Source organism: Callospermophilus lateralis, chromosome 5 (assembly GCF_048772815.1).
Source record: "Callospermophilus lateralis isolate mCalLat2 chromosome 5, mCalLat2.hap1, whole genome shotgun sequence".
Lineage (NCBI taxonomy): Eukaryota > Metazoa > Chordata > Mammalia > Rodentia > Sciuridae > Callospermophilus > Callospermophilus lateralis.
Window position 1 is genome coordinate 17,146,963 of NC_135309.1, and position 18,572 is coordinate 17,165,534.

The 18,572-nt window shown below is 53.0% G+C and overlaps 1 protein-coding gene across 1 annotated transcript in view; it reads right to left on the bottom strand.

Annotated features, from left to right (window-relative positions):
* The window catches only part of LOC143399585 (dedicator of cytokinesis protein 2-like), a 46,598-nt gene extending 29,142 nt beyond the window's left edge, over positions 1-17,456 (bottom strand). The window contains exons 1-2 of the mRNA XM_076856357.2: positions 17,361-17,456; positions 1,982-2,065 (exon numbers count right to left, since the gene is read on the bottom strand). Of these exons, the coding sequence (XP_076712472.2) occupies positions 1,982-2,065; positions 17,361-17,403 (127 nt within the window). The 5' untranslated portion in view covers positions 17,404-17,456. The remainder of the gene's footprint in view (positions 1-1,981; positions 2,066-17,360) is intronic.
* Positions 17,457-18,572: the final 1,116 nt, after the last annotated feature.

The window sequence follows — 18,572 nt, forward strand, 5'->3', positions numbered from 1 at the left end:
GCCTGAGGGTGTAGATTTACAGCCCACCCCTTGGACCACCAGCTGGTAGATCTGGACCACCAGCTGGTGACCAAAATTTTTGTCTCCTGCTTTAAGATCAACTCAGTGATTTACTGCCATCTTGCCTTAATGGCCGAGTGTTGGTCCAGACACCAGAAAACAGCCACTAGCTCCCAGGTGACCTGGGGAGGAGCCACTTCCCTCTCCCCATCTCCTCACCTGCAGATGGAGGTCTCCTGCCTGTCCCTAGGCATTAGTCCATGGAGCATACAAGAGACACCGAGCAGAGTACTAGTGCCTGGTTCTATCTTGATTCTTTGCCTTTGCGTGACACCTAGGTTCATCCAACTGAGCAAACTTAGTACATCAGCAAGGCATGCTGGCCTCACTTGTTCCAGGCAATCACTCAGCTTCCAGGCCACCTGGACCATGTTGTAAGGTTACACACTGGCCCGTCTAGATGGCGTGCCACATCATGGGGAAGGATGGAGTTAGCCAACCCTGAACACCCTCTGCGATCCAAGCAGTATGTGCATTTGTGCACTGAGTGTGTGTGTGTGTGTGTGTGTGTGTGTGTGTGTGCCTCTTTACCATCTGCAGAAGGCTGGGGGCTCTGTGCCTGCATCCTCACATCCACCCACAGGACAGGTGGTACCACCTCCAGGGCTGCAAGCAACTGAGAAGTGTCTGGTTTGTGGAATGGACTGAAGACACATGTTCCTGTAGGAACCTCCTTTCCCTTGGCCACATGCTTCCCAACGAGAGGCCTACCCTGCAGTACACTGCCTCCTGCCACCCCTCTCCCCTTCCAGGGCTTTATCTGATGGATCCACTGGGGGAAGGGACACTTCCACCTCCATGAAGCTCAGGCCACTCTCACGTCCTCCTCCTCTGTTCTGCCCAGGCACAGGGAACACATGCTCTGCATCCTCTGTGCAGTGGGTGCCATGGGCAAGCGTAGCAAGGGAGAACCACAGCTATTCAGCTGGACTGGTGGGGGTGGGACAGCTGACCACAGGTGACAGGTTAGCAAGTTCATTCAGTTCTTATACCCAGGACAAGCTCACAGTACAAGCTGATCAGTGATACAGGTGACGGAATGTGTTTCAACTGCCAGACTCATGAATCCAAAGCCATTAGCCTTGTGTAAATTGTAAGAAGCACCCCTCCTGCCACTATCACCATGGCTAGACACAAAGAGACACTTGGTTTCACTTGGGGGTGACGCCCTTGTGGGAAGAAAGAGGTGCCAGTTGCCCAGCACGGGGCGTGACAAGGACGCGATCCCTGCTCCCTGGCTGGGCCCATTTGCGCAGTACACAAATCACACGGCTATGCACAGCGGACCTCCTGGAACCAGGAAGATATTTATGGCTCCCTCCCAAGTCCTAATAATGCTGATTTTCCTTCGCACTGGCATTATGACTAATCAAGAAGTGCATCCAGAAGGAGCCACAGGCCAAGCGGTCCCATGGCTGTGGCAAACAGTAAGTGTAACAAACATTAAGCCGCCCAGTTATGACTTGGTTGTGGAACAGAATTTCCTAAAATAATAAAGCATTTTTGTTCAGGAAATTCTAATTACAGTTATCCCTCAGTGTCCTGGAGGGCGGACCTAAGGGCCTCACTGCAGGTACCAAACCCCACGGCTGCTTAAGTTTCTTATAAAATTGCATAGTATTTGCGTATAACCCAGGCACATTCTCCTGCCTACTCCAAGTCACCTTTAGGTGACTTACTATGCCGAATACAAGGCAGACGCTATGGAAGATGCTGCACGGCGTATGGAACAGCAAGAAACGTCTGTATGTGTCCTGTAAAGATGCAGGTTTAGCCACTTGCAGTTGGTGGCTCCTCGTGAGGAGGCCCTGGGCTCACACACAGAGATCCCAGGAGCAGCTCTGGAGCACAGTGAAGGTGCCTGGTGTGCACCCGGCGGGCTCCACCATCCAGGGCCTGTGTCTGCGGGGACAGGACTCACCTCCACAGGTCTCTTGGATTCGCACCACATCGCCGATCTGCAGCGGGAGCTGGGGGGCTCCATTGCCTTGGAAGTTGTATATGGCTGGAAAAGGGAAGAGGGAGAGACAGTCAGGTGAGGCCTGTGGTACCTGGACTCTGCTCCCTCCTGCTCTCCCTGCCTGAGGCTGTCCCACACCCAGGAAGCCCAGGTAGGATGGAAAAACCAATGCAGACACCTATTCCCTGCCACAGTGGGGAATCCAGGCCCTCCTGGCTCCAACGCCCCGCCCCTTACTCCCTGGACCGGACCTCCTCAGAGCTCAGGAGGGGCTGGTTCTGTCTGCTCTGGAGTGCGCTCTTGCTACACCCCAAGCTGTGCATCGCTTCCCAACCTCACAGCAACCCTGCGATCCTAACAAGAAAAATGAAGATGGCCAGAGGTTAAGCAATTTGGACAAAGCCATCAGGCTAGGAAGTGCCAGGAAAATAAGCATCCAACTTCCAGCCACCGAGATGTTCTGCTTTCTGCTCCCTAATTGCTCTATTCCAGTGACAACCCAAGTGCCAGTCTCCCCCACCCCACCCCCCAAGGCCACGGACCTTCACTAAGTAAGCTGGATCTGTTTCCTCCCCAACTCCAGCCAACCTTTGCTCCTCAGCCTTCATGAAGGCCAAACCTTGAGGCCGGAGTCCGCCTCCTCCCTGAGCCCTCCTTGCTTCCCCAGACACTCTGGGCCCTTTCCCAAGGTTGGGGTTACAGAGATGAGCATTAACCTTCAGGAATGTGGCCTTCACTCCCATGTTCACTAGGAGTCGGCTCTGCACCCTTGGAGCTTCCAAGGAGGACCAGAGCCTGAGGATGCGGCCCACCATTGCAGTGCTGGGGCCCCCTGAGCATCGCCTGCACCCAGCCTGCACCCACTGCGGGAGCCATCTTGGAGAAGGGAGCCCACGTCTCTGCTATGGGTTCCAGAGCCAGAGGCAGCCGAATGCAGTTACCTGTTTTGACCTGACTGACACCTAGAGCTTGCCTGTGTTCCCTGCCTCTGAACTTTCCCAGGGTAGAGAGGCACCCATGCAGAGGGCATTGGTCAAAAATACCAAAAGGCCAAAGAGGTAGCTCCTCCCCCAGAGGACAAAGAGGAAAGGCTTGGGAGTGGAATGCTCTGGAGACTAAGGGCTGGGAAGGACACCGCACGCCCCAGGCAACCTGGAATTCTGGCTGCACTAGGGCTTGGGCACAAGCTGAGAAAAGATGTGAGGAAGTGAAACTCAACTTGCCTGACCTTCAAGCACCAAGCAAGAAGAAGTGAGGCTTGCAGAAGTGAGAGGGCCACAGGCTAACCCCCAGCAGCACAGCAAGCTGCAGGCCAGAAGGAGGGGTGTGTTGGTGACAGCGGAAGCAGATGGCAGCCTTGGACAGCCTGCCCCTGCCCTCAGTCCAGCCCGGTTAGCATCCAGCTCGGACACCAAGGTCACTGTGGCAAAAGTCCTTTATGGGAAAGACAGAGATGTGCATCTGGTAAAGAGCCTGGCGCACAGTGACGCTCCATCAACAGTAGCCAGAAAGACGGGATCAGAGGGCAAGGGCTCTGCAGCCAGGGGAGGCCTGAGAGGTGCACATGCAGTGACCAGATGCGTGGCCTGGTGCTTAGAGAGCACCCTAGGGGGCTGCTGGACCCAAGCAGGGCCACAGAGGACTTCCTGGGGGTGGGGCCAGCTGAGCTGAGCTGTGGCCCTCAGCCCCTGCCTAGGCTGTTGTGAAGATGGAGAGGCCTGAGCCAGTGGTCCCTTCTGTGTACCTTCCCAGGAGAGCTGGTGTGAGCTCCAGTCCATGACAGGGCCCTCAGCCCTGGGGCTGCCCACACCCAGGCAGCAGCAGACAGATATCCCCTACATGCCTAGGCATGGACTCCCTTTCCGGGGCAACCCGACTCCCCATTTGTAAAAGAGATTTTGTTATGCATCTCTGACCTACTCCACAAGGTTGGGAGGTGGGGAATGAGCTGAGAAAACTGCACCTTAAACAGGTTGTTATTCCTCCCAAAGAGAAACTAAAGGTCGTCAAGCCCCCACTTATCTGGTAGTGAGTTATAATCCTAAGAAGAACTAATGTTTATCAAAACTTTATACTACCAGACATGAAGTTCTCCACATGCGTTTGCTCATTATACTACCTGACAGCACTCTTTCCAAGGAGAAAGCATTATTTCCAAATTTCGAATGGGGAAACTCAGGCATAGAGAAGTTAGTTAACTAACCCAAGGTCACACAGGACTGGAGTTGGGAGTAGAGGCCTGGGCTCTTTACTAATATTTTACTCTGCGGTTATGTCTTCCTGTGGTATCTCCCTTTATCTCTGAGGACAAGAACAGTGGTTTGAGTGACAAAGTGACCAAGATCCAAGTGGATGGTGTGATCTGTACACCCTGGGGGAAACATCCCTGGATTGTGTACAGATTATTTTGGATCACAGACACCACCTCCAGTGCCCAGCTCTGCTTTTATCCCTCCCTCCCCACTCATCTCCGTCCCTCTCTCTTCTCTCCTTTCTTCTCTCCCAGCCCCCTCCCTAACACCTGCCTGTGTAAACCACATCAAAGAGAGCAGAGTAGTATAGAAGGAAACCCAGTTCTGCCGTGTACTGCCTGTGTGATTTGGGGCAAGTAAATGCACCTCTCTGGTTCTCACTTTCTTACTAGGGAGGTGTTGACAGTACCTGTCTCATGGGGTTATTAGGGTATCTCGCTGGCAGTGAGCATAGGGAGTTCATCCCCAGGGCATGCCCCCCACACACCCCCCCTCCTCTGTGGGTGCTTATGTCATTGATGGGGAGTCTCTATCCTGAGAGAACCTCAGGCCTGCAGGCTATGAGCCAGTGTCCCTGGAGTTAGACGGATGTGGCTCATGAGGCCAGTACTGTCCACTGAGGGATCACAGAGTGCAGCTGTTCAAGCTGTGGTCCTGCACCAGGCCCCAGGACAGCCATGGAGGCTGGCACCCCATTTCTATCTGCTTGCCAACGCCTGTGCCCTGTGCCGTACTGCATCCACAGGAGGAGAGAGGACAGTGTCTTTCTGTAGTCCTTGTGAAAGCCCAGCGGGGTCAGGGACAGCCTGCCTGGAACAGCAACTTCCCCTCTCTGGGCCTCCACTTCTCCAGCTGTGCCGTGGAGGAGAGGCCCTGCCTCCCAGGTGCCCAGGAGGAGGAGAAAAACAGAGCAGCATTGGTTCAGGGCCCCTAGAGTGGGGCTGGGAGGCCCTGCTCCTCTGGCCTCAGACACCCCTATGCTGAGCCACTGAAGGCCAGACTTCTGCACCTGCACCCAGAGCGCTGCTGACCTTTGCCCTGGGCCACACTGCAGTCCACTAGCTTTTGTTAGCTGCTTGTGAAACCTCCCTGCTTCCCCGTGAATGACCTAGACATTGAGGAGACAGCGATGCCTTTTCTCACAAAATGGCTTGACCCTTGCTAGTACGCATCACGATGCCCGACGCTCCAATGATGTCCCATGCCCCCCTCATGGACCAAAGCTATAAATACAGGCCCTGTTTTGGAAAACCTGGGAGCACATTTGAGAATGCTGGAATCTGCGTTTCCCTAGATTGCAGTCCTAATCTCTGCCTCCCAGTAAACGTAATTATCTTTGTTCTTGATTAGGTTGATTTTCCTCTCTGTCAACACAGGGCTCCTGCCAGGCTCACCTGGGATTAATGCACATAAAAACCTTGACCCCATGTCTGGCCCCAGTAAGTGCTCAATAAATGGCAGTCACTGTCCCTCTGAGTGGCATCATAATCCCCCCTGGAGCGTCCACTCGGAACAACTCCAATTCCTTCCACGCTTATGTCACCTGTAAAACCACTTCCCTGCAGCTTGTAGCCAATGGCACTGTCTGTCAACATCAAGTAACATCAATCCTTTGTCCAAGAGCAAATCTTGAGAGCCCTTGGCCTCTGAGGCCTCCTTTCTCCTGCTTAAACATGGCCTCCACCATCAACCTGATTGCAGACGCTCTTGCCCCACAGACTGCGGTCTCCTGGACCCACTCCAGTCTGCCAATGTCCTCCCTCTTCCTTCAGCCCTAAGGGTCTGCCTAGGGACTCGGCCAAGAGCTGGCAGGGCCAGGAGGCAACTGAGGTTTACAGAAGCAGAAAACCACACACCCCCTGGGCTTTCCCCAGAGTGCCCCAAAGGGAGGGCGGGGCACACTGGGATTTGCAGAGGGTGAGGGACCCCTCAGTGTTCCTCAGGGGTCCCTCACCCTCTGCCCACCAATGTCAGGTGCAAAGTTTCCAACTGATCGGCTTAAGATGTCTTGGACAGATCTGGAAATGGGGAGATCTGTATCCATCCCAAGGACTCACTGATTGTGAAAATGAAAGCGACTGCCTGCCATTTAACTTGCAAATCGTATCTGCCTTTGCAGAAGGGCCTCGGCTCTCAAGGTTTCGTTTGGAGGAGAGCAGACACTGCTGACAAAGGAAGTGGCTTGGCTCATGAATACCCGGTTCTGCTAACTCCTCTAAATGACTAACAGGAAGTGGAGTCGGGGTGCCACTCAGTGCCGAAGTGTGACTGCTGATCTCTGATCCGCCCTTCTTTCTGACCAGGGTGACAGCAGGTCATTTTGTCCCTACTCACCGAGGACCTCGCCACTCTGGACTTTGGAGTGAGGGATGGAAAAGGCAAGAAAACATTTTGTGCCATGTTAGGAAATAAATACAAAGTCTCCCTTTGCTTCTAAGTGAGGAAACTGAGGCGCAGGGAGGAGGATAAACAACTTTTCTACAAGATAGATTGATGCACTCAGGTAGGTGGATAGGTAGGCAGACAGACAGTAGGGAAATCTAAATTCTAACCTCTGAACACAACACTGCTTTCCAAGAAAATGGTAAATGTTTATTAAGTATCTATTCTATACCAAGCACATATGCCATGATTTTTTAGGTTTTATTTTTAAAATTTATTATATATATATATATATTAGTTGTAGGTGGATACAATACCTTTATTTTATTTATTTGTAGGTGGTGCTGAGGATTGAACTCACGGCCTCATACATGCCAGGTGAGCGCTCTACTGCTGAGCCCCAGCCCCAGCCCTGCCATGATTTTTTGAGATACTGATGGGAACATGTGCTGTGTGCTAGGCACTGTTGTGGGTACTGAGGTTAGAGTGACAGGTAAGACAGGCCAAAGCCTTATCATCTTACTTGTATCTACTCATTCATCTTCATGCCAATGCTCCAGGGTGTTACCCTCCATGTAACCTACAAGAATCTCACAGAGAGGGTCTGGAACTTGCCCTTGGCCACACAGCCATGGTGGAGAGTAGATTCAAACTCAGAGCAGAATCCAAAGTTCTTGCTTCCCTGACCAGCCCACTGCTGATGTCACCCTTTTTCTTTTGTTTGTCACAGTACTGGGGACTGAACCCAGGGGCCCTTCACTACTGAGATACATCCCAGTCCCTCCTCTTTTATTTTGAGACAAGGTCTCACAAAGTGGCTGAGGCTGGCCTTGAACTTGCCATCATCCTGCCTCAGCCTCCCAAGTAGCTGGGATGACAGGCATGAGCCACTGTGCTGGGTGACATCACACTTTCCTATATGTGTGTGACTTGCTGATGTCCTGTGTCTCCCTCAGCCTCAGAGAGGGTGCAGACTGAGTCCATCTTCAGTACTGAGCTCCTGGTGCCAAGAACAGTGCCCAACCCACTGAAGAAACAAGATCATAAAAACTCATTGGACTGAGGGATGTGATTGGATTTGAAGGACAGGCATGTCCCTTCTTCTGGCTATAAGCCTTGTATTTCTTGGATTGCTTCAAGAGATGCTGACCAAGCCGGCTGCTAATTTGTATTGCAGCCGGCCAGCTGTGACCCGTGGGGAAGCACTGGGTCCTCCTGGGGGCCCTGCCATTTACTGACATGTTTGAAAAAGAGAGCTTCAACCAACACCAGGTGTTAATAGAGTTTGGACAAGTGGCTGTGCAAGGGGAACAAACACAATAACACAGAGAGAGAATGTAATTGCCTGGAGCTCACTTCAGACGGAGCGGGCTCTGGAGAGCCTCCACTCCAGGGGAAGAGAGACCCAGCGCAGGTGCAGGTGGGCCCAAGGGCACTGCACACATGGAAAAGCGCAGGCAGTGTGAAATGCGGGGCGTCTGTATCCTGATGTCACCAGGGAGGGCCACTGTGGAGACCCGGCAGCAACCCCGGCTCAAAGCCAGGCACAAGCTGGCCAACCAGGAGGCAGCAGAGGATGGAGATGGAGGAGGACGAGAGGGAGGAGGGGCAGGGGACCAGCGCTCGGAATGACAAGAGCCAGGCTCTTAGAACACCCCCTGCACCGGACACCTTCCCGAGGGCTTTAGACAATCTAGTTAACCCTCAGCACGATTCTTAGGGTGGGTACAGCTGTTGCCATCTTTATTTTACAGAAAAGGAAACTGAGGTGGTGTGGGATGCAGAGGGTGGCAGAGAGGAGGGAGCTGGCTAGATCCCTCTACAGGCAGCGGTGGGAGCACAGCCTCCGCGCTGCGCCTCCTCTCCCTAGTGGAGATGCACTTGGTCCCTGCATGCTGCTGGCAGCTTCAGTCCCCTCTTGGGTGGTGACAGCCACCTTCTGGGCAGAGCATCATTGTGCTGTCTTTAGTGAGCCAAAGTGACATCCCCAGCCAACAAGAGGAGAGTTAGGATTCCCCGGCTTCTCTAAACCAGTGACTCACAGTAAAGGGTTATTTTGGGTCCTGGAGAAAGTTTGTCTTTGTAGCAACTTGGGGTGAAGTGGGGGCAGTGGGGCTCCCAGCACCCAGTGGGTAGAGGCTGTAGGGGCTGCTCAACCCCTGCTATAGTTCCACATTGTCTGAGTGTGTCCTAGAGGCTGAGGTGCTGCAGGCTGGGTGCCAGGGTGGGGTAGTAAGAGTGCTGGAAAGAGCTAGAGTCTAAGGGAGGTGGTTAGATCATGGGGGCGCCACCCTTGGAAATGATTAATGCAGTTCTCATGACACTGCGGTTTGTTCCTGGAAGAGTGGGGGTTATAAACACAGCCAGCTGGCCACTGCCTGGCCTCTGACTTCCAGTCTCCTCTCCACTCTCCACTCTGTGGCACCAAGATGTCCACACAGAGGCTGAGCAGATGAAGTCACCCCATCTTAGATCTTAGACTTTTAGCCCCTGAAACTCTGTGCTAAAACATACCTCTCCACTCTCTATAAGTATCCAGCTTCAGGTATTTTGTTATAGCAACAGAAAGCAGAGTAACATACCATCCCACACCACACAGGACGGCCCCATATCAGAGAATCCTTTGACCCAAAACATCAAGTGTTCAAGGCTGGTCAGTTCTGCTCTAAAGCCTCTTGCTGGAATTCTACTGTCTCCTTTCCAGTACTCCTGGAGGATACAGAATACACACATACACTCACACACTTTACACACTCCTGCAGTCACACGCACCCCATTGAGTTGGAAGAGGGGCTTTAGAACAAAATCCATCCAATCAGCTCCCTACCCCAAATGCAGCGTCTCCAGCTGTTTGCCGGATCCGTCGCGTTGGGAGAGTAGAGAGAGGAGAGGTGGCTTGGGCGCTCCTGCAGCTTTCATGAAATTGAGTTGAAGAGACAAAACAAACATTCTGGGAGCAGGGAGCTGTCTCAATAATGAAGTCCAAGCTGCAAGCCCTACAGCCTGGCTCTCGGGGGAAAGGGAGCCCGTGGGGGGAGTGAGGCTGGAGGGCAGAGGAAGGGCGAGGGGAAGGACTCAGCAGCCCCGAGGTGGGAGGGCTGACAGAGCAGGGAGGGGAAGGAGAGGTTGGGGGGACTCTTCATGGAGTCCCTGAGGTGTCACCTGCAGGGGTCCAGCCTCTGGGGAGAGCCTCTGTTGTGTTCTTATGGGACCCAGCCTCTCGGCAGCGAGGAGAATAAAGTGGCAAGATGAGGACAAGATGAGGCGACTCAGTCCACCTGAACCTTACGAGGCCACCAAAACTGAAAAGCCTCCTCCCCAGCCCATGTGTCCATCTGTCCACTCATCCATCTGTCCCATCGAGCACTGCTGCAGACGGAGCCCCTGCCCCATGTGGGACAAAGAGACGAGGACATGGTCTTGCTGTCCTGGAGCTCACATTCTGGGGAGGACCCAGACCCTGCCACCCAAAATGCAGAGAGCCGCGACGGGTGGTAGCAGGAGCCACCTAACATCACCCAGAAGGTGGTGCTCCAGTCTGGGAAAGGCAGACGTGAATGCCACTGATGCTCTCCGCTGCCTCCTGCAGGAGAGACCCCCCCACCCCCAGCCCTGGCTTCCTAAAGACAGGCGCGTTCTCTGGACCTGAAACTAGCTCTCCACCACAGAGCAGAAGAATCGTTGAACGTAACTGATCTGGACAGGTTATAAGACCTGTGTCTGATTCTTGGCAGCTCCTGAGTTCAGGAATTCATATCTTGGGCAGAGTGCCACAGCTACCAAACTCACGTATCTACTGTACCAGTTTTACAAGATAGTGAGTGGGCACGCTTGGCCAGGCCCTCCTGCTTCACGAATGGGGCTCAGTGAATTCATAATGCACGCTCACATGTGCACGCCTTTGTGAGAAGACAGCTTATAGCTTCCATTGGCCCCTCCAGGGGACCAACTGTGAGGATGATGATTAGTTTCTCTGACCTCCCAGAACCCTGCGATTGCTTTGGAGCTAGATGGACTCGGAGTTAATCCCCAGCAGAGCTCTGACCTCCGGCAACGAGTCATCCAGGGGAGGAGAGGACATGCAGTCACAGAGCAAAAGAGACCAGGGGCTATAGTTGAACAGGTCCCCCAAAATTCATGTTAGAAACTTACCCCCAGTTTCATATGTTGATGGCATTTAGAAGTGGGACCTCTGAGAAATGAGCAGAATTAGCTAAGGCCATGAGGTGGCCCTGTGTGGGTATTAGTGCCCGCTCTGTCTCCTGTGGACTGCGTCCACCATGTTGCCATGCAGCAGGAAGGCCTCGCCAGACATGTGCAGGTGCTGGCACGCTGCTCTTGGGCTTTCTAGTCCCCAGATCCACCAGCTAAATAAACCTCTCTTCTTTGTAAACTTCCCGTTGGGTGGCGTTTAGTTATGACATCAGAAAATAGGCCAAGGCCAGAGGTGAAGAGTGACCACCCAGATAAAATCCCAGGGGTGAGATGTGTTTTTTTAAAGTGCCTGCAACAGGCTGCATCCCCCTCAGACTGGGGAGGCTTCTACCTCTGCTTCCTCTTCTCAGTTGAGATTAAGGTCCCACCTCCCAGGGTGGTGGAGTATCAAACCATATACACAGTCTCTCTAAATGCGCCATTCTGCAACAGGGTATTGATGGAAACGTTGGTGACGCCTCAGATCCAGGGTTAAACTAGAGAGAGCCTATGTGCAATTCCCATTGTTCCAGCTGTCCCCGCCAAAAAACGCTGGGGTCACTCTTGCCCCCCCATACCCATGTTCTGTCCACGAGGGACATCCCTTTTGCTGCGCTACAGCACACACACCCAGAATGGAAGCCCATCCTGCACCTCCACCGCCCCCTTCCCAGCGTGGGCTCTGCTATCTCTAATCTAGGCTATTACAGCAGCTGTCTAATTGTTCTCCCTGCTTCCACACTAATTCCCTTCATTATTCATCAGGAAACTGCTAGAATAGTCCTCTTACAAACTAAGGCAGGTCGCTCTATGATTCTGCTCCAAACTCTGTAACACCCCGCTCCACCCTTCCATGAAGAGTGAAAGCACCTACCATGCCCTGCTCCATGTGACCTCCCCTCACAGAACCCATTTTTCCTATCGTGCCCCTTGCTCCCCTAATGCAGCCACTCTGACCTCCCACAGAGCCCACAGACCCTCCTCAGGATCTTTGCACAAGCTATTCTTTCAACCTAGGACACATTTTCCTCCTGCCACTCCCTACTGCCACTCCCAGTCAAGCAAGGACAATTCCACTTTCCAGGCAAACACTCAGGACTGCGGAGTACAGGGATGCCTCTCTGCTGCAGCCAAACATGCCAGTCAGCGTGCATCTAGGCCTGGCACTGCCACCACTTAACCCAATCCCACAAACACCTGCGGAGTATCTGCTCTGTTCAGCTCTGGTGCTGTGTCCTGGGGATTTCATGCAAGTCACACTGTCTGTCTATCTGTCACACTGTCCACCTGTGTCTCCTCCCACCAGTCTAGTCCAGACTTTGTCCCAAGGGATCATGTGGTGTCAGGGAACCCTAAGTCCTCTGAAGAATGACTAGGGAGAGGTCTGGAAAGGGTCCCTGATATCAGTCATGTTATGCCACTGAAACTCCTAACCAGTACAGAAGCCTCAAGTGTCCTGGTTGGGTCAGGGTCAGGGATGACTTTCCCCATGCAGAGTAAGACTTGCACAGCTCACAAACTCAGCCTGACAGCCTTTTAATTCCCACCAACTAGGGGAAGTGAGAAGCCGGGAGAAAGTGCCTGTGAAGGGAACATTCATGCTGTCTCTGCCCAGATGCCCCTGGAGGCGGGTGGTGGTAAGTGTCGGCATCCCTGTTGGCCAAACACATGCTGCAGAACACAGGCTGTGGCACCGTGGGTAATTGGCTATTAAATTAAAGGCTGTAAGCTTTAAAAACAACCAAGGTCCAGAAGTTAGCAGAGCGTGATGGTGACTACATTTCCTGTCTCAAAACACAGCGGCAACATAACGAGGCCTATCTCAGGAGGAAGCAGAGCTGAGAAAACAGTTTTTTCAAGCTCATTCAAATCCTGACAATTAAGGGCAGGGCAGGCTGGCCACTGGTTTCTGTGGCTTCTGTATACCTTCCGTGTACATGGCCTTAGGATGATCTCCTCATGTGGACTCCACCAGCAGCCTCCCAAATAGCCCCGAGTTGTAGAAGCATCAGAAAGTAGGAGTCCCGGGCACCCAAGATTTGCAGCAGGAAGGAATTAGATTTCCAATCCATGAGTTTTGCTGCATGATACTAATTTTGGGGAACCAGTCCAAAGGTATAGTCCATGTGGCAAAGATGGTGAATGGAAAGCCTCCAATCTGATGGGCCCACAGAGTTCTTTTTTTCCCCTTCACTATTAGTACAAGTTCCAAAAGGTCAGCGCCCATGCTAGCCTGATTCTAGTATCTCAGTGGCTAGCAGAGTGCACACAGGAAATGGCCCACAAATGCCCAGAGAATAAACGGAGAAGGAGTGGAGGATGGATGGAGTGGTTAGTGTGTGGAAGGTGATCTCCATCCCTTCTCATCTGTTGCCTTTGGCAGCCAGAGCACACACGGGTCCCTCTGGGTGTTTGCCATGCACACTCTTCTCGTGCCTTTTGGAGAGAGAGACTGACACACTGAGAACACCAGGCAAGGACAGAAGCCAAAAGCAAATGATGGTGTACACGCCAAGGAGTAACAGAGCTTGCCAGAATACCACCAGGAGGTGGGCGAGAGCCACAGAACAGATTACCCCTCCTTGCCCTCAAAGGAACCCACAAAACCTCACCAAACCCAGGGACAGAGCCACAGCTGGAAACAGGTTGTCCACAGAACATGTTTCTGATCCGTAGGGGGTCAGAATGTGCAACCCAAAATAGGCCACCTTAGCATAATGGCTATTTTGTGCTAGCAGCAAATGAGAATCAACAGTGCAAAAAGAAGTCCTCCTGGATCTTCCTGTAAAAGAAGAAACTCCTAAGAAAAAGGAAACGGGGACAGCCATAATGCCCTCTCCCAGGGAAGTTCAATGACCATGAATAAATCAGAAAGTTGGCTGCCCTTCCCTCCGTCCTGCAAGGAGAAAATTCTCATCACTGACCAGAGTCTCAGGCTGGGGGTGTTAAGATGGTGAAGGCTGAAAGGCTTTTTTTTTTTTTTTTTTTTTTTTGGTGGTGGTGGGAATGGGGAATTGAACCCAGGGGGACTCTACCACTGGGGTACATCGTCAGCCCCTTTTATTTTTTATTCTGAAACATGGCCTCGCTAAGGCTGTCCTCAAATTTTTGACCCTCCTTCCTCAGCCTCCTAGGAACCTGGGACTACAGGCCTGTGCCACAAGGACAGTGCTAATTCTAGGTGGACTCTGCTAGGTCACCACCCAGGCAGTCAGTAGACAAGTGAAAGTGCTCTGCTCTTCCCTTCTAGTTGGTGTCCAGTACTTGTCCCTTTCCCAATTAGCTAATGTTAACTTCTTACCAGTGATACTCTTGCTTGGACCTCAGTGCTCACAGGAAGTCTAGCCTCAGCTTGGCTCTCACAGCCCCTCAAAATCTGGCCAAAATCTGCTTTTGCCACATCCTCTCCAAACACCCACTAAAGCTAAGTTAGACCACTTCTTGTTTGACCCACATCTTACATGCATTCCAGCTTTCTGCCTTTGCTCAACATGTCCCCTCCTAGATGCCCTCCTGGCATCTCCAGAGGGCCAGGTGTCTGCAGGTCATGGCATTTAAGGGTCAGCTCCAGTACTTCCCTGTCATGTGAACTTGGGGACCCGTTTCTTCATCCATAACAGCGCTGCATCAGAATGGGCTTTGCAAACTTGGCATGCAACATTCCTATGAGAATTGATGTCCTAAAGTCGGTGCTGGGTGCATCACTGACTTGCCTGGTTCGGTCATTTACTAGTGGAGCCAGGCACACTCCTCAGTGCCCCAGGCTTTACCCCATTCCATCCTCACAACAGCCTGCGGGACCGTCATCACTCCCCAATTCAGAGACAGAGCAACCGGTCACGATCAGATCGCAATCCCCACTTCACACACGAGCTTCTGAGCCCACACACCACTTCTCATGCAGGACTGCACCCTTTTCTACTCTGAACGCACACTGCCTCTATCACACTTGTACCCCAGGTCTTCTCACGGCTCTGATGGATCACATGTCACGGCTGCAGCAGAAAGAAGAAACCCTGGCTGGAGAGTGACCTAAGGATGCTCCTGGCTGCCCACCAGACCATGCAAGATAACCAAGAAGCATCTTCCTCAAAAGCCCCAGTGGAGAGCACAAGCAGACATCAGCAGCCCTGTCCATGAGACCACGGGAGGGAAAGTTAAATGTCACCTGTCCTGAAGAGATGGCAGAGAGAGGTTGCCTAAGCACCCATCTCACACAGAGAGAGCTCCAGCTCTTTATCTTCCAAACCCCCATATCCATAGATTCTCAAATGATCTTCATAAGACAATGGTTTGAAATAGGAAAGTATCAATGTCTGGACCAAAGTGAGAAGGTAGAATAGAGATCCACCTGCAAAGAGAGATGGGGTCAGAGCTAGAACCTGGCTTCCTTTCTCTCGGCCACTTGCTGGGTTTTCATGTTGGAAGACCTGTCCCCACACCATCACAGCCTGAGCCTCCCTTTCCTTCCCTTTCCTTCCCCCAGGGCTCAGGGTTGGAGATTGCAGTCACTGATCCTGCAGAGAGAGGAGATCTCTTCGATGGGCAGGTGCCCACCAGGTGATTTCTGACCCTCATGTTTTCATAAGTAGGTGTGGAAAATATCAGCCCTCCCACCAGATCCAGAAGTGGTGGGGGCTGGAGCCTGACAGTGTAATCCTCCCAGGCCACACTGGCAGGATAGCTTCTGTCAGGGAGGGTGAGAATCCTCCCTACTCCATCATGGAGCCGCCTCCCATTCTGTGACATCAAGTTTCAACTGGACCCAAAGGAGACACAGTATAAAATAAAGATTGATGACATTTAGAAGGGTGCTCTGTACCTCAGTCTGTACCCGGGAAGTAGGTTCTGTGATGAACCCCACTGTATGGACAAGGACGCCAAGCCCTGGAGTAGGTAAGGAGAGGCATGGGGCTTAGGTCACAGGGCTGGGGAGCCTGGAACCCAGGCTCAGGCCAGCTGGCACCATAGCCAGGATGCACACCTTAGCATGAGCCTGTGCATCAGGTTACTGCAGCCCCCGGGCCCTGGGGGAACACCGTTTTGCAATGCTCAGTCTCCCCCATGAACTCCTCTAATTATCCTGGACGACCAATACTGTCCCTGGCCTGTGGCGTGACTCCCTTATCTTTTGTCCCCCCAGCCTCCCCCCATGCTGGCTTAAGCACAGAACTGCTCAAGTCCTGCCTGCTCAGAGCCCTCGGTGGCCTAAATGGAGAAAGCCCAGTTCCTCAGCCGGGCATAACCGTGGCTTTGTTATTCCCTTCCCTGCACGCTTCCAGCAGGTGAAGATGCTATCAGCTCTTCTTGCCTGGATGTGCTTTCTTCTTCCTGGACCAGCCACACTGGTCCCTTCTGGACCACAGTGGTCCCTCTACCCACATGGCTTGCCCTAGTTAACAGTCTCCATGGTTCCCAGGGTAGATTTTTAGCCTGATACCCCAGTTGGAAGGGCCAGAGAAGCCCTGAAGTTAAAAAAGGGGTCTTGATTGAGTCTAGTTCAAATTTCCCATTTTAGAGATCGAGAACTTGAGACCCCTGGAGGCTAAGGATCCTGTGTATTCTTTGGATGGGGACTATTCATCTATGCCCTGCAGTGCCTAGTGCCCAGTATGTGGATGATATATTTGAGCTGTCAGAGAGCTTCTCCAACAGTGGCCTGGGGAACCCCTGCCTCTCCTTGCCCAGGGCTGGGGCACCCAGGGCTTTACCAGCTGAAGCGTCACCTCTGCCGCGTGTCTGCCAGTGGCCTTTGTGGCAATCTCCAGGGCACTTTTTAAGTTCACACTCAAGTGTATGAGGATTGCATCACCCATTACACTTAGAAGGAGCCCCAGTACCTGCTGCCTCCCTTCCCCCAGCTGCCACTTCCGCCCCTAGCTTGAGGCTGAGGCCTCTAGGAGCTTAGATGGCTGAAATTAGAGGGGCTGGCTTCTGAGTTATCCCCAGGTCCCCTGAAAGGAGCTTCCTTCTCCAGAGGCTGTGGGCTGAGTGAAGGATCCTGCCCTCCCGCCCCACTCCCCAAATGTGCAGGGGCCCCTGGATGCTCTGCCAAATCAGGGGTCATCTGACCCAGGAGGAACAGGCCCGGCAAAGGGCAGAGGGAGGTGCTTTGGACGGGGGAGGCAGAGGGCATCCTGAGTGGGCCATGGCAGACCTGGGGGACAGTGGGACTCCCTCCACCCAGCAAGTGAACAGATGGAGAAGGCTGAGACTGGCACAAGGGAGCAAGCAGCCTGCTGGACGCAACCTCTGAAGCTCAGCAGCACTAAGGAGAAAGGGCACCTTTGGAAGCCAGAGTCATGGGCAGGTGCCCGCCTTTTCCCAGACCCCAGCCTCCCCTTCATACCCGCAGCCTCCCCTTCCAGCAGGCAAAGGGAGCCCCTGAGCCCTGGGGCCTCCAGGGGTGCCCTTGCCCTCACCCAAGCTGCCAGGTGCCATAAGCATCTTCCCACGTGTGGCTCTCCAGCCGCCTGCCCATTGCCCAGCTGCTGCCCAGTTTGCACACCTACCCACACCCTGCCGCTCCTTGTCAGTTTTGCGCCAGGGGGTCATGGCTGGGCCGGGGTGCCTGCCTGCGGGCCTTGAGTCCTCCGTGGGGAAGCCAGCAGGAGTGGCTAGCGTTCTGCTGGGCCCCACTTCCTTCCTCTTTTCAAACTCTCTTTCAGGGCCCGCCCTCCCAGCCCTCCCCTCCCTGGGCTCCCCGCTCCCTCCTCCCTACTGTCCTCTGGCAGGGGCACCCTAGGCTAGTGGCTAGAAGGCCTCTTGCAAAACTTGGGGGCCGCCCCCAACTTATCTCTTCCCCAACCAAGTGGCCAGAGGCCAGGCGGGCACCTGGGGCCATGGGGACCACCTGGGCTGAGAGGTCCCCGATTTCTGAACCAAATGACTGAACAGATGCTTAGCATGAACTTTGCTGTCAGATCTGGGTTCAAATCCAAACCAAAACAAATGACTTCATGATCTAAGGTTGAGGTTTCTCTTCTGTAAAATGGACAGTGCCTCTTTCATAGGACCATTGTGAGGCTCAGAGAGGACAATGTACACAGCAGGTGACACAGAAGAGTGAAGTGGCTGCTAGAGGGCAGTCCTTCAGAGTTTTTATCCTTATCTTACCAGGGACCCACTGGAAAATCCCAAGAAAGTTTAGGAAACTCTCCTCTGAAAGTACCCAGCATGGAATTCACCAACAGTGAAGGGGTGAAGGGGGGGCAACAGTGGGCCCAGAGCAGCCCCAGAGTCAGGCCAGGGGAGACCTTCCCCACACCCCAGCTCCTGCCGTCACAGTGACAGGAGCAAATTTAAGTCAGCCGAATTCTCTTTCTTCATGATTCTCACCACCCTTTTCTGTTCTAGAGTCATTAAGAGAGATGAGGAAATACCAGTCCACAGGCAGCTCCTCCAAAATATGAATTTTATTTAAAGTGATTTACTTTTTAGTTTTTAACAGCAAAAGTTAGGTGGTGCCTTTAGAGAGAGCTGTTGTGGTCGTCAGGGTTCCGGCGGAGGACCAGAGCCAGTGGCATGTGGGTATAAATAAAGAGATTTATACAAGGAATTGGCCGAAGCCATTGTGGAGCTAGCTAGGCACGGATGAAATCTGGATTTCAAAGCCTGTTTTCTGAAGGGCGTAACTACCAATATCCTTGGTTTTGCCCTTTCTGGGCCTGCAGGGCAGGCTGGAAACTCTGACAGGAGTGGGAACTGCCACCACAGATGAACTC